This window comes from Myotis yumanensis, unplaced genomic scaffold (genome assembly GCF_028538775.1).
Source record: "Myotis yumanensis isolate MYYU_CA2020_CCGP unplaced genomic scaffold, mMyoYum1.0.hap1 SCAF_3, whole genome shotgun sequence".
NCBI classification, from domain to species: Eukaryota; Metazoa; Chordata; class Mammalia; order Chiroptera; family Vespertilionidae; genus Myotis; species Myotis yumanensis.
The window spans coordinates 98,733,281-98,759,597 of record NW_027223754.1 but is presented as its reverse complement, the minus strand read 5'-3'; the positions used below and the strand labels follow the sequence as shown (position 1 = coordinate 98,759,597).

Here is a 26,317-nt window from a genome sequence, read left to right as displayed (position 1 = left end):
AATCCAATGTGTGTATCTCTCACAGTGAGGTTTCTCTCTCTGTCTTTCCCCCTTATTTCCACTCTTTCTATGAATCAATGGGAAAATATCCTTGGGTGAGGATTAACAAAAAAAGTAAAATGAAATAAATGAATAAAAAGGACATGAAACTTATAGGTAACAAAAAATAAAATGACAGATTTAATATAACTACAGACAGTCCTAGGGTTAAGTCATACTTGACATACATCATTTCGTGGTTATGTCGTCATCTCCCATCCTATCTAATAAAAGAGACACATGGTAATTAGCTGTACCTCCGCTACCCTTCCCATTGGCTAATCAGGGTGATATGCAAATTAACTGCCAGCCAAGATGGCGGCCGGCAGCCAGGCAGCTGACGCGAACAGGGAGGCTTGCTTGCTCCAGTGACAGAGGAAGCCAGGTTCCCCGCCTGCCTTGCCAGCCTCTCAGCTGCTCTCTAAGAAACATTGTAACAAATATAGAAGCTAAACAAAACCCCAGAAACCTGCTTTCAGTCAGCCAAGCTTCACCCAGCAGGACCGCAACATTGTTTCAAATACAGAAGGTAAACAAAGGCCAGAAACCTGCTTTCAGCAGCCAAGGCCTCAGAGCTGGAGCCAAGCCTCAAGGCTAAAGCTGGCCCAGAATAAAAGAAAAAAGAAAAAAAGGACAGGTTGGGAGCTTCAGTCACCTGCCAGCCTGAAAACGGCCCTCAGCCCCTCAGCCAGCCTGGCCAGGCACCCCAGTGGGGACCCCCACCCTGAAGGGGGTGTGACCAGCTGCAAACAGCCATCATCCCCTCATCCAGGCTGGCCAGGCACCACAGTGGGGACCCTCCCCCGATCCAGGACACCCTTCAGGGCAAACCAGCCAGCCCGCACCTGTGCACCAGGCCTCTATCCTATATAGTAAAAGGGTAATATGCCTCCAAGCACCGGGATCAGCGGAACAGTGAGGCCTCCTGGAACCGGGATCAGCGTGACAGGGGGCAGCACCCAAACCCCCTGATCGCCCTGCGGCTCTGTGTGTGACAGGGGGCGGGGCGACAACCTCCCTATCCGCCCTGCTCTGTTCCTGACAGGGGAAGGCACCCCAACAACCTGATCAGCCCTGTTCTGTGCCTGATAGGGGGGAGCTCCCCAACCCCCTGATCGCCCTGCAGCTCTGTGTGTGACAGGGTGCGGCGCCCCAACCCCTGATCGCCCTGCAGCTCTGTGTGTGACAGGGTGCGGCACCCCAACACCCCCCCCCCCATGGACCCTGCTCTGTGTGTGATGGGGTAGAGCCATAACCTCCCCATCGGCCCTGCCCTGAGTGTGACAGTGGCGGCGCCCCAACCCCCTGATCCACCCTGCTCTGAGTGTGACGGGGGCGGTGCCCCCACTCTCCTATCAGCCCTGCTCTGTACGTGACAGGGGGGAGCTCCTCAACCCCCTGATCTGCCCTGCTCTGTGAGTGACAGGGGGGAGCTCCTCAACCCCCTGATTGGCCCTGCCCTGTGTGTGACAGGGGGGAGCTCCCCAACCCCCTGATCAGCCCTACTCTGTGAGTGACTGGGGGGAGCTCCCCCATGCCCTGATCGGCCTTACTCTGTGAGTGACAGGGGGGAGCTCCCCAATTCCCTGATGGGCCCTGCTCTGTGCGTGACAGGGGGTGGCGCTGCAACCTCCCCATCAACCCTGCCTTGAGTGTGACAGAGGGCGCTGCCCCAATCCCCCAATCGGCTCTACCGTGAGCGTGACTAGGGGTGGCATCGCAACCTCCCGATCCACCCTGCTCTGTGCATGACAGGGGGCGGCGCCCCAACTCCCCAATCGGCCCTGCTCTGAGCCAAACCAGGGGCTGCACCTAGGGATTGGGCCTGCCCTCTGCCATAGCTTCAACATTAGAAAACAGACTAAAGAATAAAAATAGTTCATGAAAGGTAAATGTTAAAAAAAGAAAAACACTTTTGAAAGAAAATAAACATAACAGCTGACTTCCAAAAAATAGAGATGACTTTTAAACCACATTGAAGACTATCACTATATATTATATCACATTTCACATAGAATTTACATAAAACTTTACACAGAATTTATAAGAGATTTCTTACTACCTTATATCCAGGTCCTAACTGATGAACTGCAAATATCTGTGCAGGGTTGAGTGCTTCACTGAATACATACACGGCACCAAGTTGACCACAGAATACTCTATTTGCATCAGCAGTTTCGGAGGATCCAAGAAAGCACTTGTCATAGCTCTATTTTTAAAAAGTCATAAAAAGCAAATGTATTATTTTCTAACGACAAAATATTTAAGGATACCTTCTTTCACTGTCATAACAATAAAAGAAGAAAGCATCAATTAATTCTTACAGAGTATTTAAGTAATAAAAGCCAGCTAAAGATTTTTAGGAAAGATAAATCAGTTAAATGTTTTATATTGATGGGCAAGTTAAACAAACAATAACCATTTACTCAATCCCTTGACCACTTCTCCAACTTTATATTTAAAGGCAAAAGGGCTTATAATTATTTATTTACAATAGTAAAAATTATTTTAAACTAAAATGATTTATTATTATTCATATTCAGAGAGAGACTCATCTGAATCAGAGAATAACTCGTCCAATTTTAATCATAAATACATAGGGCCTAATTTTTAAAACGCAACCTAATTTTTCCATTATTGATATATTCTACTATTTCTCCAGACAGAGGAAATCACTTCCCTCTCTCACATAAGTAAGCATTATTCAGAATCAGAAAAGATCACAAAAGTCTGATGCCTAAAGCAGATGGTACAGTGCTCTCCATCTGGAGAGTTGAGCACCTAAGAGCCATTCTTAACAAGACCTTTCCCACTAGGACAGTGGTTCTCAACCTTCCTAATGCCGCAACCCTTTAATACAGTTCCTCATGTTGTTGTGACCCGCAACTATCAAATTATTTTCGTTGCTACTTCATAACTGTAATTTTGCTACTGTTATTAATTGTAATGTAAATATCTGATATGCAGGATGTATTTTTATTGTTAAAAATTGAACATAATTAAAGCACAGTGATTAATCACAAAAACAATATGTAATTATATATGTGTTTTCCGATGGTCTTAGGCGATCCCTGTGAAAGGGTCGTTCAACCCCCAAAGGGGTCGCGACTCGCAGTTTGAGAACCACTGCACTAGGATGTTTTAAACCTCTCCTAATACTTGGTCCCACCCATCTAGACCAGTGAAAGCAGTCACTGCTATTTCTCTCTCACATCCTCACAGGTTATTACACTCATGTGAATGAGATACAAAATCAGAAACTAGTCATTAACTATCCAATCCTTAATTTAAAGTATAATAACTTAAGAATTGACTTCATAATGCATATATGCATATGCATTACTGTCCAGGCCTCTCCATTTAGTGGAGCAATACTGCAAATAATTCACAAATCTAAGTATTTTCTTCCTTGTATTAAAAATATATATAACCGTAGAGATAATGACAGTCAACATGATCACTGAGGTTTTTTCCACTCTAATAAAGACTTTTTCCTTTGGAGAGCAAAACTTAAGAATTTCATCTGTATATTCTAATTCTGACAAAATTATCCTCATAAATATTTACTATGTCCTGACTACAAGTTTCTAGGACAAAAAACAAAAACTTTTCCTATAAAGGAACAGATAGGAAATATTTTATGGTTTGTAAGCCACATATGATTTCTGTAATCTTCTTTGATTTTTGTTTGTTAGGGTCATTAAAAAATGTAAAAACAAGATTCTTAGTTTCTAGGCCATACAAAAAGAGGTAAAGGGCCGTGACCTAGAGAACAAACTAGACTATGCATATAGTGCCACTTGGAGAACAAGAGCCAATCCCTGCACTGAGAAGACTAAAGTCTACTGAGATGCAGATAATATTGAGATATGAACTTTATTAAAAAGAGGCTTGGTGGAATTATTCTTTGGGCATTAGAACACATCTCTTATTTTTGCTCTAACAGGCTTGGATGAAGATAAGAGAAGGCCCAAAATAGAGAAAAAAGAACTTTTAAGGTTTTAAATCTATATATCCTCTATTAAGATTCCAACTATGTTATCTCCACCACTGCTAATATTCTAGTCAAAATTACTATCTCTTTGTTATAGCAGTAAATCATTTAACAGATCCCCCTGCTTCTGCCAATTATTTTCCTTAAAAATATTCTCAATATTGCAGCCTGATTGATGTTTCCAAAATACCAATCAGCATCATGTCTCTAGTCTGCTTATAATCTTACTAGAGGCCCGATGCACGAAAATCATGCAAGAGTAGGCCTTCCTACTCCCAGCTGCTGGCACCAGCTTCCCTCTGGCACCTGGGACCCAGGCTTCCCTCTGTCTGCAGGCAGGCACACAGGGCCCAGGCTTCCCTCGCAGTCCTGGCTTCCTCCAGAAGGTGGTCAGGAAGGACTTCTGGTCTAATTAGCATATTACGCTTTTATTATTAAAGATAAAGATTTTTAGACTAGATAACATTGGAAAGCCCAAACCTTATGTTAGTACATAAGGCCTGGCATATTTGACTGTCTAGTATCTGCTTTGCCTCATCTCTTATCTGTTCTCTTCCATCTGTCCCAAACAAGCTGGTTACTTTGTTGTTTAAGAAACTCTCCAGTTTTGGCTTAAAACCTTTCAACATCCAATGAATGGGATATTCCCCCGAAATATCCACATGGCTTGCTCCCTGAACTCTAATAAAACCATTTCTGTATCATCTGGCTTCTCTCATTCCTAAACCTACACTTTCTATACCTGTTCCCACTTAATTTTACTCCATAGAATTTATCACCATTTATCTAATAAATAGTAGTGACTATCTACACTACTAAAAGAGAAACATGGTAATTAGCGTACGGCCGCTACCCTTCCCATTGGCTAATCATGGCGATATGCAAATTAACTGTCAGCCAAGATGGCAGCCGGCAGCCATGCACTGAAGCCAACAGGGAGGCTTGCTTGCTCCAGTGATGGCAAACTCCAACGTTCCCCGCCTGACTTGCCGGCCTCTTAGCTGCAACTCTAAGCAACTATGTTGCAAATATAGAAGCTAAACAAAACCCCAGAAACTGGCTTTCAGTCAGCCGGGCTTCAGCCAGCCGGACCGCAACATGGTATCAAATACAGAAGGTAAAGGCCAGAAACCTGCTTTCAGCAGCCAGCAGCCGAGGCTTCAGAGCTAAAGCTGGCCCAGAATAGAAAAAAAAAGAAAAAGAAAAAAAGGAGCAGTTGGAAGCTTCAGTCATCTGCCAGCCTGAAAACGGCCCTAAGCCCCTCAACCAGACCGGCCAGGCACCCCAGTGGGGACCCCCACCCTGATCCAGGACACCCTTCAGGGCAAACCACCTGGCCCCTGCCCATGCACCAGGCCTCTATTCTATACAGTAAAAGGGTAATATGCTTCCCAGCACTGGGATTAGCGGAGCAGTGAGGCCTCGCAGCACCGGGATCAGCGTGACAGGGGGCAGCGCCCAAACCCCCTGATTGCCCTGCGGCTCTGTGAGTGACAGGGGGCGGGGCCAGCCCTGCTCTGTTCATAACAGGGGATGGCGCCCCAACCCCCTGATCAGCGCTGCTCTGTGCCTGATGGGGGGAGCTCCCCAATCCACTTATCGCCCTGCGGCTCTGTGTGTGACAGGGTGCAGCGCCCCAACCCCCTGATCGGCCCTGCTCTCTGTGTGACAGGGTGCAGCGCCCCAACCCCCTGATCGGCCCTGCTCTGTGTGTGAAAGGGTTCGGCCCCCCCACCCCCCCCTTCCCCCAAGTACCCTGCTCTGTGTGTGACAGGGTAGAGCCATAACCTCCCCATCAGCCCTGCCCTGAGTGTGACGGTGGCGGCGCCCAACCCCCTGATCGGCCCTGCTCTGTGGGTGATAGAGGGTGGCGCCCCAACCTCCCTCCACGGGCCTTGCTCTGTGTGTAACGGGCTAGATCCATAACCTCCCCATTGGCCCTGCCCTGAGTGTGACAGGGTGCAGCGCCCCAACCCCCTGATCGGCCCTGCTCTGTGTGTGACGGGGGGAGCTCCTCAATCCCCTGATTGGCCCTGCCCTGTGCATGACAGGGGGGAGCTCCTCAACCCCCTGATGGGCCCTGCTCTGTGTGTGACAGGGTACGGAGCCCCAACCCCCCTGATGGGCCCTGCTCTGTGAGTCACAGGGGGCAGCACCCCAACCCCCTGATCGGCCCTGCTCTGTGTGTGACAGTAGGTGGCGCCGCAACCTCCCCATCGACCCTGCCTTGAGTGTGACAGGGGGCGGTGCCCCAACCCCCGAATCGGCCCTACCCTGAGTGTGACTGAGGGTGGCATTGCAACCCCCCGATCCGCCCTGCTCTGTGCATGACAGGGGGCGGCGCCCCAACTCCCCAATCGGCCCTGCTCTGAGCCTGACCAGGGGCTGCACCTAGGGATTGGGCGTGCCCTCTGCCACCCAGCAGCAGGCCTAAGCCAGCAGGTCATTATCTCCCGAGGGGTCCCAGACTGCGAGAGGGCACAGGCCAGGCTGGGGGATCCTCCTCCCCCACCCCCAAGTGCACAAATTTTTGTGCACCAGGCCTCTAGTATGTTATACTTATCTGTCTAAGGTTTTTGTGTCATATCCAAATAAAGTGAAAGATACATTTTTAATGCCTGGGATTCTGGAAATACTAGAATACAGCCTTGATGCTTTTGACCTAATATTTAATAAATTATCAAAGCATTTTTTCTTTTTTTTGTATCACTAATCATGTCTTGTAGCAATTATATTAAATTTAAGACTTAAAAATTCACTTAATAGAAAAAAATTCAAAGTAAAACTATTGTTTCTAACAAACTATTTTATTATTCAATTATAAACAATTACATATCATATGCTCAAATACATTAAAACACAGGTTAAAATAAAACTTACATCATTTGTGTTAACATGCCAAGCCATATCACCATAGGATACTAGCTGTCCATTCACATAGCATCGAATTTCACTGTTTCTCCATCGATTGTATATGTGGACAATGCTGATCATATACCACTTAAATGAAAAAAAAATTGAAGATATCAATAAGTAATGTTTAATTTTTATTGTATAAAAAGCAATTGTAACATTCATAACATACCTACAAAAAATGCTTGCAGCAAGTAACAGTTGCCCTCTACTATTTCAATTCCCTCATCCCATTTCTCATCTATCAGATGAAAGAAGAAATTCATAAAGAATAAACTTATGATTTGGACAGAGCTAGAAAGCCTTGAATCTTACTAAACCTTCCAATTAACAAAGATCCAAAAACTATGAAATTACAATTATATTTGTGTTGATTCATTTAACAACATTTACATTGTGCCAGGTACTGCAAACCCACAGATTTGACAAGACTGAATATAGTTCCCACTTTCCTGAAACTTATGGTATAATGAAAAAGACATACATTGAACAAGTAAAACAATATAGGATCACAAATCATAATGGTTTCTGTGAGGAAAAGAGAATGGTTTAAAATGAGAGAGAATAACCTAGATTCTACTTTGTACTGCATGGTCAAGAAAGACCTGACAAATGAAAAACTTTTTAACATTAATAGTACAATTTAGATACAATTGAAACACACCATTTAGACTTATTAAATCAGGGATAATTTTATATTCTAAACTTAACTTATGAATATTCATTAAAAATAAAGAAATAAATTTCAATTGAGTTCTCATTTTATATTTACTAGGGCCAACAAAATGCATTTTTAGTGTTGTTGGTTTTTTTTATATAGATGGTTTAATGTCTGTAATAATTTGTGGATCCAAAACTTACTCTTTATAGTTAACTACAGGCCCAGTGCGTGAAATTTGTGCATGGGTAGGGTCCCTAGGCCTGGCCAGTGATCAGGCCCATCGGGGCCTTCTGGCTGCTGGCTGGGGCCTTCCTTCAGGCTGCTGGCCAGGAAATTCCTTCCCCAGCTGCCAGCTGCAGGTGAGGGCCTCCCTTCCATGGCTGCCAGCTGCCAGCCGGGGCCTTCCTTCCCTGGCTGCTGGCTGCTGCCCAGGGCCTTCCTTTGTTCCGCACAGCCCCCTGGTGTCAATGTATGTCATAGCGAGCGATCGAACTCCTGGTCTCCCGGTCGAGTTCCCGAGGGGACAATTTCCATACTAGGCTATTTAGATAGATAGACAGATAGATAGATAGATAGATAGATAGATAGATAGCCTAAAGCAGAGAATATAAAAACAGTTTTCTAAAATGAAGAAAAACACAAATGATTTCTAGATATTTGAGCAAGTATACCTTCAGTGGATAAGGGGGATGGAGGATAATTAGACTAGCTTTCATAAAAAAAAAACAAACAAAAAAAAACATAAAAATATAGACTACAAACTTTGTTCTCCAGATTACTTAAAAGCACTATTCAATTATTTAATAAATATTTGCAAAGTACATAACTTTAATAGTAATTTTCAACTACTAAAATTTGTTATTTCAAGTTGTCTGTAATATTTTGAACAAAATTCAATTCCTTTATTTTTATTTAGAAAATCAACACTAAACAACTCACAGAAAACAGTAATATATAAACAACATTATTTATCGACTATAAAAACAATGTCAGGTCAAATCATTTAACTCATTTACAAGTTTTTTATCTTCTTAAATAGTTCCATTCTAGGTAATCTAATTTGTTGCAAACTGAGACATTAAAGTTAGTCATTTAACAGCTCATGTTTCTAAGTATTACAAACTTATGAGAAAAGAGCTCATAAAATTGAGCATCAAATAAATTTAAGAAAACTTCATAGATATTTACATATGTAAGAATCAAAATTTATCTAAATAGCCCTAGCTGGTTGTGCTCAGTGGATAGAGCATCAGCCTGCAGACTGAAGGGTCCCAGATTTGATCTGGTCAAAAGCACATGCCTGGGTTGCTGGCTTGATCCCCAGTAGGGGTGTGCAGGAGGCAGCCAATCAATGATTCTCTCTCATCATTGATGTTTCTCTTTCTCCGTCTCCCTTCCTCTGTGAAATAAAAAAATATGTATTTTTTAAATTTTTTTCTACATAATTTTCAACCATAATGCAATCTAGACACAATATGTACATTTTTAATAAAATTTTGAGAAATTAAAATATCTAAATAGAATAGACATGTTTATAAATATAAAAATTTTCTGCTGCTGAAAGATATTTTAAACACTAAAAGCTGTACAATTGAGAGATTCCAAGATGGTGGCAGAATAAGTAGAAGCTACACCGACAATCTCCCAGTACCAAACTGAAATTACACTAAAATATAGAGATATCATCCTGAATAACCTACAGAAGACTAAGTGGAAAGAACCCTTATAAACAAGGATGTAAAGAGGAGGCCACATCAAGATTGGTAGGAAGTGTGGTGGTGCAAGAAGTCTGGTTAGGCTCGCACAGGCAGCAGCTGAAATTCTGGAGAAATGTCTCAGTTGTAGGGGGTTACCTCTGAGAAGTCTGGGATATAAACACAAGCTGGACTCCCCAGCCCAGAGTAACAAAACTGAGAAAGGTGCCTACATAACACCTGGCTATGAAAAGCACCAGGGGTACTGTCCAGCAGGAGAAGATGGCTAGATACATAGGCACCCCCTTAATGGGCCAACACTCTAAATTGCATTTGCAGCCACTCAACTTGGACTCCAGCAGAGAGAGGGCAGGGTGAACTAGAGCTGCATGAGGAGAGTCTGGGGATTGTAGCTCTTTGGAGAAAGCCACCAGGATCACTATGCTGAAGAAGCATTCCCCACTTCTGCAGAAGCATTCTTTCTCAGACAGAGCTTTCCCAACAATACAGTTTCAGCATGGGGGGAAGCATTTGCCCCACCAATAGAAAATCCTCTTGTCCCACCCTGGAGAGTTTACATCCACTGTGCTAACATGCTTCTGGGCCTTGGGCTAGAAAAAGCAGATCTTGGTGCACAGCTTGGTCCTTTCCACATGCACTCAGACACAGCTGAGGAAGCCATAAACTGTGGCTCTCTGATAGCTCTAAACAGGGTACTCAGAGCCCATCATAAACAGCATGTGACATTGGATTAAACAACAGATCCTCCAAAGGAACCCAAAACCTATAAACCCAGTGGCCAGCTTCAAACAACAATGGAGAAAGATCCAATAAGCTCACAAGCAGTATATCAACAGGGAAATATTGGCAGGATCCAAATCCTGATAAGGTGAATTCAGCTTCATGTAATAAGCATCAGCTACAGACTGCATGTTGTGTTGGGGCTGAGCCTCACTGTTAGCCAGCCTGAAGAGAAAGCTCATGCAAAAATGGGCCAATAGCAAGTAAGACTCAATTACAACAGGAGGTCACACGCAAAGAACACAGAGAAATTATTTCAGCACCCAGGTCTGGCGGTCATGGAGACTATGCCACTGGGTCCCACCTATCACATAAGGCCACCCTACCAAGACTGGGATTCGTATATAATACATAGAAACAAATGCAAACAGGCAACTAAAATGGAGAGAAAAACGAAGAAAGCACCAAAAGATAATTCTCTAGAAGAAGAGCTAAATTAAATGGAGAGAAGCAATTTATCAAATATAGAATGCAGAATAGAGATTATAAGGATGCTCAATTGCATGAAAAAAATAAACAGAAACTATGAAAAACAACTTTGTAAAATGAACAATGACACAGCAGAAATAAAGAATACACAGGAAGGAATAAACAGCAGATTAAAGGAAGCTGAGGATGGAATCAGTGAATTGAAAGACAGGGTAAAAAAAATCACTAAATCAGAGAACAAAAAAGAAAAAGCAATTATAAAACAGGAGTACTGCTTAAAGGAGCTGTGCAACAATCTGAAATGTTCAGCATCATAGGAGTCCCAGAAGATGAAGAAAGTGAACCAGAGATACAGAACTTTTCTGAAGAAATGTCATAAAACTTACCTGACCTAGTGAAGAAAAAGTCACACAAGTTCAGGAGCACACAGAGTCCCAAGCAAAAAGAACCCAAAGAGGACCATGAGCAGACGCATCATAATGAAAATGCCAAAAATTAAAGAAAAAGAGAACAGAGAAAGAAAAAAGCAATTCGTTAACCACAAAGAAGCTTCCATAGACTGTTAGCTGATTTCTCAACAGAGACACTGTAAATCAGAAGGGAGTAGCAAGAAGTATTCAAGGTAATGAAAAGCAAGAATCTAAAATCAAGATGGCTCTATCCAGCAATGCAATAATTCAAAACAGGAGATGAAATAAAGAGCTTCCAAGACAATAAAATTGGCTAAAAGAGGTTGTTAACAACAATCCAGCATTACAAGAAATGTTAAAGGGACTGTTAGAAGAAGAAAAAGAATGAGAGAGAAACAAGCAAAAATAATACAAATGAAAATCTACACTAATAAAAGGAAATCATGCAAATTGACCGTATCTTCACTGCACTTTAACCCATGCCCACCAGCCAATCAGAGCGAATATATGAAATTAACCCAACCAAGATGGCGGTCAGCAGCCACAGAGCTGGAGCAAGCAGGAGGCTTGGTTGCTCCAGTGATGGAGGAAGCCAAGCTTCCCGCCTGCTGCAGGCGGCTCTGAGCTCCACTCAAGGCAACAGAGTTTCAATTATAGAAGATAAATAAACCCCAGATACCTGCTTTCAGCCGGCCGTGGCCACGGAGCTGGAGTGAGCAGGAGACTTGGGTTGACCCTAGCGATGGAGGAAGCCAAGCTTCCTGCCTGCCCTGGCCAGCTCTGAGCTCCACTCAAGGCTACAAAGTTTCAATAATAGAAGGTAAATAAATCCCAGAAGAAGAAAAAAGAAAAAAAGGAGAGCCTGGGAGCTTCCGTCACCAGGGGGCTTGGCCAGCCTGAAAACGGCCCTCAGCCCCTTATCCAGACTGGCCAGGCACAACAGTGGGGAACCCCACCCTAAAGGGGGTGTGGCCAGCTTGAAAAGAGACATCAGCCCCTCAACCAGGGTGGCCAAACCCCCATGGGGTGAGTGTCCCCACTGGGGGTGGGGGGACTTGACCAGCCTGCAAACAGCCATCAGCCCCTCACCAAGGTGGGCCAGGCATCCCAGTGGGGACCACCACCCTGAAGGGGGTGTGACCAGCCTGCAAACACCCATCAGCCCCACACCCAGGCTGGCCAGGCACCCCAGTGGGACACCCACCCAGATTTGGGACACCCTTCAGGGCAAACCAGCCGGCCCCCACCCATGCACCAGGCCTCTATTCTATATAATAAAAGGGTAATATACAAACTGACCCTAACAACTGAAACACTGGGAATGACTGGTCACTATGACACACACTGACCACCAGGGGGCAGATGTTCAATGAAGGGGCTTCCCCCTGGTGGTCAGTGTGCTTCCACACGGGGAGCTCTGCTCAGCCACAAGCCAGGCTGATGGCTGCCACCACAGCGGTGTTGGCGGGAGCCTCTCCTGCCTCCTCAGCAGCACTAAGGATGTCCGACTGCAGCTTAGGTCTGCTCCCTGCTGGTAAGTGGACATCCCCAGAGGGCTGCCAGGCTGCCAGAGAGATGTCTGACTGACAGCTTGGGCCCGATCCCCCAGCGAGCAGGCCTAAGCCAGCAGGTGGACATCCTCCAAGGGGTCCCAGACTGCAAGAGGGGATAGGCCAGGCGGATGGACCCCCCAAGTGCACACATTTTTGTGCACCAGACCTCTAGTCTATGTAAAAAAAGCCTAAGCAACCCTTACAGCAGAATAAGAACGACCGATCACTACGATGCGCACTGACCACCAGGGGGCAGATGCTCAAAGCAGGAGCTGTCCCCTGGTGGTCAGTGCACTCCCACAGGGTGAGCGCCACTCAGCCAGAAGCCAGGCTCACGGCTGGTGAGGGCAGCGTTGGTGGCGGGAGCCTCTCCCACCTCAGCAGCAGCGCTAAGGCACAACGAGCTGAGCGGTAAGGAGCAGCCAGCAGGCTATTGGTAAGGAGTGAGGGCTCCTGGCCTGCGAGAAGGCGCATCTAGACTGAAAAACTCCCCCCGCCCCCCAGTACACAAATGTCATGAACCAGGCCTCTAGCAAATAATAACCTCAAATGTAAATGGATTAAATGCTCCAATCTTAACACACAGTGTAACTAAATGAATAGAAAAAACATAATCCATATATATGCTGTTTAGAAGAGACCCATCACAGAACTAAGGACACACAGAGTGAAAGTAAAGGGAGAGAAAAAATTGATCATGCAAATAGAAATGTAAAAAAGTCAGGGGGGATAGACAAGATGGCGGCGGAATAGGTGGACGTGTCCCAAGGCTAGTCCTGGAGCAAATAGAATGAGCAGCTGAAACAAATAACATCCACCCCGAATTGGCAAAGGTGACTCAGCTGGTGAGACAGTTTGCAGCCGGGAAGGACAGAGTTCCCCTTGAAAGCCCAGGGCACTGCAACCACGTGAGCAGTAGACACGTGAGCAGCACACTCCTGTCTAAGGAGCATCAGACCCACGAGGAGCCCGCCCCAGGCTTAAGAGCAGCAGCCTCCTGTGGCCTGACCCTGTCCAAGGAGCAGCAGCTGTGTGAGCTTCCGGCTCCCCAGTCCGAGGAGCAGCAACCACGCGAGCAGCCTAACCCGTTCGAGGAGCAGCAGCCGCACGAGCAGTCTGCCTACGTCTGAGGAGCAGCAGCCCTGCGCAGCCCGCCCCCATCGAGGAGTAGCAGCTGAGTACAGCCCGCACCCGGCACCAGTCTGAGGAGCAGTAACTGCGCAAGCAAGTTGTCCTCGCCCAAGCAGCAGCAGCTGCATGAGCAGTCTGCCCAATCTGAGGAGCAATAGCTGTGTGAGCAGCCTGCCCCCATCTGAGGAGAAGCAGTTCTACAAGCAGCCCGTCCCCATTCGAGGAGCAGCATCAGCCCACCTGGGACCGAGGAGCAGCAGCCACACGAGCAGACCGCCCACGTCCAATGAGCGACAGCCCTGCGCAGCACGCACTGGTCCAAGGAGCAGAGCCACACACACCCTGTACCTGTCCAATGAGCAGCAGCCGGGTGAGAGGCCCGTCCCAGGCTGAGGAGGAACAGCCACGTGTGCAGCTCACTCCATTCCGAAGAGCAGCAGCTGCGCAAGCAGCCCATCCCCGTCCGAGGAGCAGCAGCCTTGCAATCAACTTGCCCATGTTCAAGGAGCAGTAGCCCCACAAGCAGCTCAAAACATCAGAGGAACAACAGCAGTGTGCAGCCAGCTCCCATCCAAGGAACAGGAGCTACGTGAGGAGTCCGCCCCAATTCAAGGAGTAGCAGCTGTGTGTAGCCTGCTCCCATCCAAGGAACAGCAGCCTCGTGATAAGCACACCCACTGTCTGAGGAACAGCAACTGTGTGACAAGCCTCCCCCCACCAGCCAGAGGAGCCACCACAACTGTGAACAGCACCCACCAGAGGAGATGCTGCCAACTGAGGAGCAGCTGCTACCACAACCGCCCGAGGAGCAACAGCAGCCCAAGGAGCCACTGCCACCTAGGGAACAGCCCCTGAACGACTCAAAATCTAGGTCTGTCGGTGAGATCAAACATGGGTAGACAAAGACACCCCCAGAGGAAAGAAAAGGAGGACTTGCCAGAAAAGCAACTAAGTGAAACAGAGGCATGCAATATGTGAGAAAAAGAATTCAGAATAAGGGCCCTAGAGTGCATAAACCAGATGGAGGAAAAAATCAACAACTTATACGAGAATTAAGAAATGGATGAAAAAAATCAAAACTTATATAAGAATCAAGAATAAATGAAGAGTGATATAGCTGCAATAAAAAACACCATGGAAAGTTTCAACAGTAGATTAGGAGAAGCGGAGGACCGAATTAGCGAATTAGAAGACAGGGAAGCGAAACATACCCAAACTGAACTGCAATTGGAGAAAAAATTAAAAGACAGGAGGAGCCTAAGGGAGCTATAGGACAACATGAAACGAAGCAACATACAAATAATAAGGATGCCAGAACAACGGGAAGAGGAACAGGGATTAGAAAACCTATATGAAGAAATACTGTCCGAAAACATCCCTGAGGTGGGGAAGAAAAAAGTCACACAAGCACAGAGTCCAAAACAAGATGAACCCAAAAAGACCCACACGAAGACACATCATAATTACCATGGCAAATGTTCAGGACAAAGAGAGAATCTTAAAGGTTGCAATAAAGAGACAGAAAGTTACCTACAAGGGATCTCCCATTAGATTATCAAACGATTTCTCAACAGAAACACATCTGGCCAGAAAAGAATGGAAGGAAATTTACAAAGTGATGCAAAGCAAGGGACTGAATCCAAGAATACTCTATCCAGCAAGGCTATCATTCAAAATTGAAGGGGAAATAAGGATCTTCACAGACAAAAAAAGGATAAGGGAGTTTATCACTACCAAACCAGCAATGCAAGAAATGCTAAAGGGGCTGGTGTACAAAGAAGAAATAAAATGTTAAGAAAGAACACAGGCAAAAAAAAATAAAAATGGCCACAAACAAGTACTTTTCAATAATAACTTTAAACATAAATGGACTAAATGCTCCAATCAAAAGACATCGAGTGGCTGAATGGATAAAAAATATGACCCATATATATGCTGTCTACAAGAAACCCACCTCAGAACAAGGCACTCACACGGAGTGAAAGTTAAGGGATGGAAAAATATCTTTCAGGCAAATGGAAATGAAAAAAAGCAGGGGTAGCAATACTTATACATGAAAAAATAGACCTCAAAGTGAAGGCCATAACAAGAGATAAGAAAGGACACTTCATAATACTAAAAGGGATCGATACAAAAACAGGATATAACCATAATAAAAATATATGCACCCAATGCAGGAGCACCCAAATACATAAAAACATACCTGGAAGATATCAAAGGAGAGATCGACAACAATATAATCATAGTAAGGGACTTTAATACACCACTGACATCACTGGATAAATCCTCTAGACAAAAAATCAGCAAAGAAACAGCAATTCTAAATGACTCACTAGATCAGATGGACATAATTGACATCTTCAGAACATTTCACTCCAAAGCCGCAGAAAATACGTTCTTCTCAAGTGCACATGGGATATTTTCAAAAAAAAGACCACATATTGGGTCACAAGCAAAATCTCCCCAAATTCAAGAAGATTGTAATAATACCAAGCATTTTCTCAGACCACAATGGCATAATATTAGAAATAAACTACAATAGAAACAATCCAAAACACTCAAACACTTGGAAGCTGAATAGCATGTTATTAAATATTTATTGGGTTACCAATGAGATCAAAGAAGAAATTAAACACATCCTGGAAACTAATGACAATGAAAAACACAACGATCCAAAAACCTATGGGACACAATGAAAGCAGTCCTGTGAGCAAAGTTTATAGCTCTATAGGCCTACCTCACAAAACAAGAAAATATAATAGTAAATCATCTAACTCTACAACTCAAAGAATTAGAAAGAGAGCAACAAGAAAAGCCCAGAGTGAGCAGAAGGAAGGAGATACTAAAGATCAGAGCAGAAATAAATGACATACAGACCAAAAAAAACCAATATAAAAGATCAATGAAAACAAGAGCTGGTTCTTTGAAAGGATAAACAAGATTGATGAACCTCTAGCCAGGCTCACCAAGAAGCAAAGAGAGAGGACCCAAATAAATAAAATCAGAAATGATAGAGGCGAAATAAGAACAGACCCTATAGAAATACAAATGATTGTTAAAAAATACTATGAACAACTCTACTCCAACAAACTAGACAACCTGAAGGAAATAGACATATTCCTAGAAAAATACAATCTTCTAAAACTCAATCCGGAAGAATCTAAAAATCTCAATAGGCCAATAACTATGGAAGAAAATGAAGAAGTAATCAAAAAGCTTCCAGTAAACAAAAGCCCGGGACCAGACAGCTTCACAGGGGAGTTTTACCAAACATTCAAGGAAGAACTAAAACCTATCCTGCTCAGACAATTCCAAATAATTGAACAGGAAGGAACACTTACAAGCTCATTCTATGAAGCCAGCATCGCCCTAATACCAAAACCAGATAAATACAACACAATGAAAGAGAATTACAGGCCAATATCCCTCATGAACATAGATGCCAGAATCCTCAACAAAATTCTAGCAAATCGGATCCAGCAGTATATCAGAAAGATCATAAACCATGACCAAGTAGGATTTATCCCAGGGATGCAAGGATGGTACAATATACGCCAATCAATAAACATGATACATCACATAAACAAATTGAGAGATAAAAACCACACAATCATATCGATTGGTGCAGAAAAGGCATTTGACAAAATCCAACACCCATTTCTGATAAAAACTCTCAGAAAGGTGGGAATAGAAGGATCATGCCTCAACATAATAAAAGCCATATATGACAAACCCACAGCCAACATCATACTCAATGGGCAAAAACTAAAACCATTTCCCCTAAGAACAGGAACAACACAGGGATGCCCACTCTCACCATTCCTGTTCGACATAGTACTGGAAGTATTAGCCATTGAGATTATACAAGAAGAAGAAATAAAAGGCATCTAAATTGGAAAAGAAGAAGTAAAACTGTCCTTATTCGCAGATGAGATGATATTGTACATAGAAAACCATAAAGACTCCATCAAAAAACTATTAGAGTTAATAAATGAATTCGGCAATGTAGGAGGATACAAAATTAACGCCAAAAATCTATGGCATTACTATACACCAATAGTGAACTTACAGAAAGAGAGACTAAAAAAGCAATCCCATTTACCATCACACCAAAAAAATTAAGATACCTAGGAATAAACTTAACTAAAAAGGTAAAAGACCTCTACTCAGAAAACCACAGGACATTGAAAAAAGAGATAGAGGAAGACAGAAACAGATGGAAGAAAATACCATGTTCATGGATTGGTGGAATCAACGTCATCAAAATGTCCATACTACCCAAAGCAATCTATAAATTCAACACACTCCCCATTAAACTACCAACAGCATATTTCACAGACCTAGAACAAACTCTCCAAAAATTCATCTGGAATAAAAAAAAAAAAAGACCCTGAATAGCTGCAGCAATCCTGAGAAAGAAGAACTAAGCAGGTGGGATCTCAATACCAGATATCAAGCTGTATTACAAAGCCATTGTTCTCAAAACTGCCTGGTACTGCCACAAGAACAGACATACAGATCAATGGAATAGAATAGAAAACCCAGAAATCGACCCGAACCAATATGCTCAATTAATATTTGACAAAGGAGGCAAGAAAATACAATGGAGTCAAGACAGTCTCTTCAATAAATGGTGTTGGGAAAATTGGACAGATACATGCAAAATAAAATGAAACTAGACCACCAACTTACACCATACACAAAAATAAACTCAAAATGGATAAAAGACTTAAATGTAAGTTGGGAAACCATAAAAATACTAGAGGAATCCAAAGGCAACAAAATATCAGACATATGCCAAAGCAATTTCTTCACTGATACAGCTCCTAGGGCATTGGAAACTAAAGAGAAAATAAACAAATGGGACTACATCAAAATAAAAAGCTTCTGCACAGCAAAAGAAACCAGAAACCATCAACAAAACAACAAGAAAGCCCACTGCATGGGAGAACGTATTTGCCAATGTTATCACCAATAAGGGTTTAATCTCCAAAATTTATAGGGAACTCATACAACTTAACAAAAGGAAGATAAACAATCCAATCAAAAAATGGGCAACGGACCTAAATAGACACTTTTCAAAAGAGGACATTCAGAAAGCCAAGAGACATATGAAAACATGCTCAAAGTCACTGATCATCCGAGAAATGCAAGCCAAAACAACAATGAGGTACCATCTCACACCTGTCAGAATGGCTATCATCAACAATTCTACAAATGACAAATGCTGGAGAGGATGCGGAGAAAAAGGAACACTTGTAAACTGCTGGTGGGAATGCAGACTGGTACAGCCACTATGGAAGACAGTATGGTGTTTCCTCAAAAAGTTAAAATTGGAACTCCCATTTGACCCAGTGATCCCACTTCTAGGAATATATCCCAAGAAAACCAAAACACCAATCAGAAAGGATATATACACCCCTATGTTCATAGTAGCACAATTTACCATAGCCAATATCTGGGAACAATCTAAGTGCCCATCAGCAGATGAATGAATTAGAAAACTGTGGTACATCTACACGATGGAATACTATGCTGCTGTAAAAAAGAAGGAATTCTTTTTTTTTTCTTTCTTTTTTTTTTTTTTTTCGCTTAAAGTATTACAAAGGGTATTACATAAGTGTCCTTTTTTCCCCCCCGCCCTTGACAAACCCCTACCCTCCCTTACCCCCCAGTGTCTTATGTCCATTAGTTATGCTTATATGCATGCATACAAGTCCTTCGGTTGATCTCTTACTCCCCTCCCTCCTGCCCCCCAACTCTCTCTGGCCTTCCCACTGCAGTTTGACAATCAGTTTGAGGCAGCTCTGCCTCTGTATCTATTATTGTTCAAAAGTTTGTAATGGTCTTTATTATCCATGAATGAGTGAGATCATGTGGTATTTTTCCTTCATTGACTGGCTTGTTTCACTTAGCATAATGCTCTCCAGTTCCATCCATGATGTTGCAAATGAAAAAGAAGGAATTCTTAACATTTGCAACAGCATGGATAGAACTGGAAAGCATTATGCTAAGTGTAATAAGCCAGTCAATGAAAGAAAAATACCACATGTTCTCACTCATTTATGGATAATTAAGACCATTATAAACTGATGAACAAAAATAGATACAGAGGCAGTGCAACATTGAACAGACTGACAAACTACAGCAGGATAGCTGGGGAGGGTTGAGGGTGGGGGGGCGTAGGTAAGAGATCAACCGAAGGACTTGTATGCATGCATATAAGCATAACCAATGGACACAAGACACTGGGGGGTATGGGAGGCCAGGGGAAGGTCAAGGGGAGAAAATAAAAGGAGACGTATGTAATACTCTTTATAATACTTTAAGCAATAAAAACAAAATTTTTTAAAAAAAGTTAGGGGGTCGCCCATTAGGGACGGCTCCATGGTTGAGCATCGACCTATGAATCGGGAAGTTACCATTCGATAGTTGGTTGCAGGCTTGATCCCCAGTATGGGGCATATTGGAGGCAGCCAATCAATTATTCTCTGTCATTACTGATGTTTCTATCTCTCTCTCCTTCTTCCTTCCTCTCAATGGAAATATATATATACTAGAAGCCCATTGCAGGAGGATTCCTGCAAGAATAGGGTTTCCTCGGGTCGATCGAACCTCCAAGCCCCTCCCGCCCAGGGCGGCACACAGGGGTCCTGCGGGGCTTAGGCGGCTCTTTTGCTCCGCCAAGCCCCTCTGCCCAGGACCGCTCATGGGGGTCCCAGCTGGCGGCGGGGCTTAGGCAGCACACGGGGGCCCAATGGCGGCTCACACTGGCATGCCCCTGCCTGCAGTATGCAAATTAGCCGCCATATTTGTTGGTGGTTAATTTGCATATCATGCTGATTAGCCAATGGGAGGCATAGCGAAGGTACGGTCAATTATCATGTTTGTCTATTATTAGTTAGGATTTTAAAAGAAGGGGTAAGCAATAGCTGACTTCAAAGCAAAGGCCATAGCAAGAGACAAAGACAGTCACTACATTACACTAAAGAGATTGATCCAGAGAGATAAGGGAAGATGGCGGCTGGCAGGACGGAGGTGAGGGATAGGAAGTGAGTGAGTGAGGGGATGAATGGAGAGTGTATGGATGTGTGTGGTGTGTGTGTTAATGAGTGAGGGACACTTAAATCCCGCAGGAGCAGCAGAGGCTGACAGATCAGGCTCTCTAGGACAGGGAGAGACTACCACCGCTGTGGCACTCCCCGGACTGCGGGACTGGGGCACAGAGCCCACGCCATCTTAAAGGGGAGAGCGGCCTCTTCTAGGAACTCAGCAGCACCACCACCCAGACAGGCCTTGGAAAGCCCATGACCCAGCAGCTACTCCATCAAAAATCCTGCAGCCACACCCGCAGACTCTGGGACTCTGGGCCAAAGGAGCTGTAAGTGCAGTCTCCCCGTCCCCAGCGGCAGACCTCCGACACTGCCTGCGTGCACACAGGTCTCCGAGGCACACCACTCCGTAGACTCCTCTTAGGAGTCACTGGGAGACTAAGCTGGGTGTGATTTTGTACAGACACAGGCTCACTGCCACCCAGTAGAAATTCTGAATTCCCTCTGCCTGAATAAGTGCACCCACACACCCAGCTGCGCAACTTAAGCATCAGGGCCCCTCAGCGCCAGGCCCCACAGAGTGCATCAGAGCTCAGCGCTGGGGGAACTGCACCTGCAAACTGCACCGCCACAGTTGCTCACTCCCCCTCAGCCCATCCATCCACAGGGCACTTTGGGGAAGCCGTGGTGAGCCTCTGCTGGGTCCGATCTTGGACTAATAGGGACGCACTCCCCTGGGCAGTAGAAATTAGGAATTCAACCATCCTGGATATCTGCCCAAAGCATGCCAGGGGCATTCAGAGTGCTTCAGTGCGCCTGCGCTAGCAAACTCACTGCAGGTGTTCCTGTGTGCCACTAAGGGGAACACGAGCCTATCCACCACAAGTGCACCAGCAAAATCTGAGTTTCCCCACCCCACAGCTTCAGAACTCTGGACACTACAGGTGCAAGCTTTTCCAGTGTGCAGGTCTCCCAAGACCACCACTCCACAGGCAACCCTGGGGCCCCGCTGCAAGCCCTGCTGGTCGTGCACTTAAACAAACAGGGGTGCACTGCTTGGCTGTAGAAACGCTGAATTCCCTCTCCTGGGATACCTGCCCACAGACACTGCAATCCAGTGGCTTCTGTGCCAGGGCCCTTCAGAGTGTGTCAGTACACCCTGCTGGCAAACACATCAAAGGTGCCTCTGTGAGCTGCTGCTGGAATTGTGTGTATCCAACCACGGAGGCAGCAGCAAAAGCTGAGTCTACCCACCCCACAATGACAGAACTCTGGACACCACAGTCACGCTTTGCCAGAAAACAGGCTTTCTGAGCCCCACCACCCCAATAGACAGTTCCTGGGTGCCACTGTGAGTCCCTGCAGGGCACGCGTGATTTCTATCAAGGGCATAAGACAGCAAAAATTGGAACACCCCCTCCAAAGCTGCTGACTTCTAGACACCTCAATCGCACCTTTCCAGCTCACAGGCCTACATCAAGAGAACTCAAATAGCCCAAGTAGGGAGCTACACTAGACTACCAAACCCAGGAGACCTAAGAGGTCAAACCAGTAGCAGCACACCCTAAAGAAACTGGGTAGCAAAGCAATCGGAACTACAATTAAAACATTACAGCAAAACATGGGAAGACAAAAAAGCAACCCACAAAGGAAAGAAAAAGAGGAGTCACCAGAAAGGGAGTTAAATGAAATTGAGGCTACTAATTTATCAGAGAAAGAATTCAGAGTAATGGTAACGACATAGCTGCAATAAAGAACACAATGGAAGGCTTAAACAGCAGACTAGAAGAGGCTGAGGACTGCATCAGCGAATTAGAAGACAAGGTAGGAAAAAACACACAAACACAGGAGCAACTGGAAAAAAAACTTAAAAAGCAAGAGGAGAGCCTAAGGGAGCTTTGGGACAATGCAAACGAAACAACATTCGCTTAATAGAGATACCAGAAAGAGAGAAGGAGAAGCAAGGAATAGAAAACCTGTTTGAAGAAATAATGACAGAAAACCTCCCTGATACTGGCAAGAAAAAAACTACACAAGTCCAAGAAGCACATAGAGTGCCAAACAAGATGAACCCCAAAAGACCAACACCAAGATACATCATAATTAAATTGGCAAACACCAACGAAAAAGAATTTTAAAGACTGCCAGAGAGAAACAGAAAGTTACCTAAAAGGGATTTCCTATTAGAATATCAGCTGACTTCTCAACAGAAACACAGCAGGCAAGAAGGGAATGTAATGAAATATACAAAGTGATGCAAAGCAAGGGAATAAATCCAAGAATACTATACCCAGCAAGGCTACCATTCAAAATTGAAGGTGGATTCAAGAGCTTCACAGACAAAAAAAGGGCTAAGAGAGTTTATTACCACCAAACCAGCAATGCAAGAAATGCTAAAGGGACTACTGTAAAAAGAAGAAACAGAAAGACAAGAAGAAACACAAACATTAAGAATAAAAATGACCACAAACAAGTACTTTTCAATAATAACATTAAATGTAAATGGATTAAATGGTCCAATCAAAAGACACAGGGTAGCTGAATGGATAAGAAAACATGACCCATATATTTGCTGTCTGCAAGAGACCCACCTCAGAACAAAGGAATCACACAGACTGAGAGTGAAGGGATGGAAAAAAATTTTTCAGGCAAATGGAAATGAGAAAAAAGCTGGGGTTGCAATACTTATATCTGACAAAATAGACCTCAAAGTAAAGGCCATAACAAGAGATAAGGAAGGCCACTACATAATACTAAAGGGAGCAATTCAACAAAAAGATATAACTCTGGTAAACATATATGCACCCAATACAGGAGCACCCAAATACATAAAACAGCTTCTGGAAGATATCAAGGGAGAGATCAATAGCAATACAGTCATATTAGGGGACTTTAATACCCCACTGACACCACTGGATAAATCCTCTAAACAAAAACTCAGCAAAGAAACAGCAATCCTAAATGGCTCACTAGATCAGATGGACTTAATTGACATCTTCAGAATATTTCACCCAAAGCTACAGAATATACATTCTTCACCAGTGCACATGGGACATTTTCAAAGACAAACCATATATTAGGACACAGGCAAAGTCTCTTCAAATTCAAGAGAATAGAAATCGTAACAAGCATCTTCTCAGATCACAATGGCATAATATTAGAAATCAATTATAATAAAAACATTGAAAAAAAATCAAACACTTGGAGGCTAAATAGCATGCTATTAAGCAATGACTGGGTTACCAGAGGAATCAAAGAAGAAATAAAAAGCATCCTGGAAACAAATGACAATGAAAATACAACAATCCAAAATCTATGGGACACAATGAAAGCAGTCCTGAGAGGGAAGTTCATAGCTCTATAGGCCTACCTCAAAAAAACAAGAAAAACTGGCAATAAATGATCTAACCCTATAACTCAAAGACTTAAAAACAGACCAACAAGAAAAGCCCACAGTATCCAGAAGGAAGGAAATAATAAAGATCAGAGCAGAAATAAACAACATAGAGACCAAAAAAAACAATACAAAAGATCAATGAAACCAAGAGCTGATTCTTTGAAAGGATTAACAAGACGGATGAACCCCTAGCCAGGCTCACCAAGAAACAAAGAGAGAGGACCCAAATAAACAAAATCACAAATGAAAGAGGTGAAGTTAACAACTGGCCCTACTGATATACAAAGGATTGTCAAAAAAATACTACGAACAACTCTACTCCAACAAACTGGACAACCTGGAGGAAATGGACAAATTCCTAGAAAAATACAAGCTTCCAAAACTCAACCAGGAAGAATCAAAAAACCTGAATAGGCCAATAACTACTGATGAAATTGTAACAGTAATCAAAAAGCTTCCAGCAAACAAAAGCCCTGGACCAGATGGCTTCACAGGGGAGTTTTACCGAACATTCAAAGAAGAACTAAAGCCAATCCTTCTCATACTATTCCAAAAAATTCAAGAGGAAGGCACACTTCCAAGCTCTTTCTATGAAGCCAGCATTACCCTAATCCCAAAACCAGATAAAGACACCATAAAGGAGGAGAATTACAGGCCAATATCCCTGATAAACATAGATGCTAAAATCCTCAACAAAATTCTAGCAAACCAGATCCAGCATTACATTAGAAAGATCATACACCATGACCAGGTGGGATTTATTCCAGGAATGCAAGGCTGGTACAATATCTGCAAATCAATAAACGTGATACATCACATAAACAAGTTGAGAGACAAAAATCACATAATCATATCGATTGATACAGAAAAGACATTTGACAAAGTCCAACACCCTTTTCTGATAAAAACGCTCAGCAAAGTGGGAATAGAGGGATCATACCTCAACATAATAAAAGCCTTATATGAAAAACCTACCGCCAACATCATACTCAATGGGCAAAAACTAAAACCATTTCCCTTAAGAACAGGAGCAAGACAGGGATGCCCACTTTCACCACTCCTGTTCGACATAGTACTGGAAGTGCTAGCCAAAGCGATAAGACAAGAAGAAGAAATATAAGGCATCCAAATTGGAAAAGAAAAAGTAAAATTGTCAATATTCGCAGATGACATGATACTGTATTTAGAAAACCCTAAAGACTCCATCAAAAAATTATTAGACCTAATAAATGAATTTGGCAATGTAGGAGGATATAAAATTAACACTAAGAAATCTACGGTATTTTTATACGCCAACAGTGAACTTACAGAAAGAGAAATTTAAAAAAAATCCCATTTACTATTGCACCAAAAAAATTAAGATACCTAGGAATAAACTTAACCGAGGAGGTAAAAGACCTCTACCCAGAAAACTACAGGACATTGAAAAAAGAGATAGAGGAAGACATAAAGAGATGGAAGAACATACCGTGTTCATGGCTTGGTAGAATCAACATCATCAAAATATCCATACTACCCAAATCAATCTATAGATTCAACGCACTCCCCATTAAAATACCAACAGCATATTTCACAGATCTAGAAAGAACGCTCCAAAAATTCATCTGGAATTAAAAAAAAAAAAAAAAACCCGAATAGCTGCTGCAATCCTGAGAAAGAAGAACAAAGTAGGAGGGATCTCAATACCAGATATGAAGCTGTATTACAAAGCCACTGTTCTCAAAACTGCCTGGTACTGCCACAAGAACAGATATATAGACCAATGGAACAGAATTGAGAACCCAGAAATCGACCCAAACCTCTATGCTCAACTAATATTTGACAAAGGAGGCAAGAACATACAATGGAGTCAAGACAGTCTCTTCAATAAATGGTGCTGGGAAATTTGGTCAGACACATGCAAAAAAATCAGACTAGACCACCAACTTACACCATACACAAAAATAAACTCAAAATGGATAAAGGACTTAAACGTAACACAGGAAACCATAAGATTATTAGAGGAATCCACAGGTAGGAAATCTCAGATATATGCCGAAGGAATTTCTTCACTGACACAGCTCCTAGGGCAATGGAAACTAAAGGGAAAATAAACAAATGGGACTACATCAAAATTAAAAGCTTCTGCACAGCAAAAGAAACCATCAACAAAACAACAAGAAAACCCACTGCTTGGGAGAACATATTTGCCAATGATATCTCCGATAAAGGTTTAATCTCCAACATTTATAGGGAACTCATTT

The 26,317-nt window shown here is 43.4% G+C and overlaps 1 protein-coding gene across 5 annotated transcripts in view; it reads right to left on the bottom strand.

Moving 5' to 3' along the window:
* The window catches only part of NBEA (neurobeachin), a 975,192-nt gene that overhangs the window by 834,182 nt on the left and 114,693 nt on the right, over positions 1-26,317 (bottom strand). For all 5 annotated transcript variants that reach the window (XM_070409180.1, XM_070409183.1, XM_070409179.1 and 2 more), the window contains 2 exons: positions 6,914-7,033; positions 2,102-2,248 (listed from right to left, as the gene is read on the bottom strand). In XM_070409180.1, coding sequence (XP_070265281.1) covers positions 2,102-2,248; positions 6,914-7,033 — 267 coding nt within the window. The remainder of the gene's footprint in view (positions 1-2,101; positions 2,249-6,913; positions 7,034-26,317) is intronic.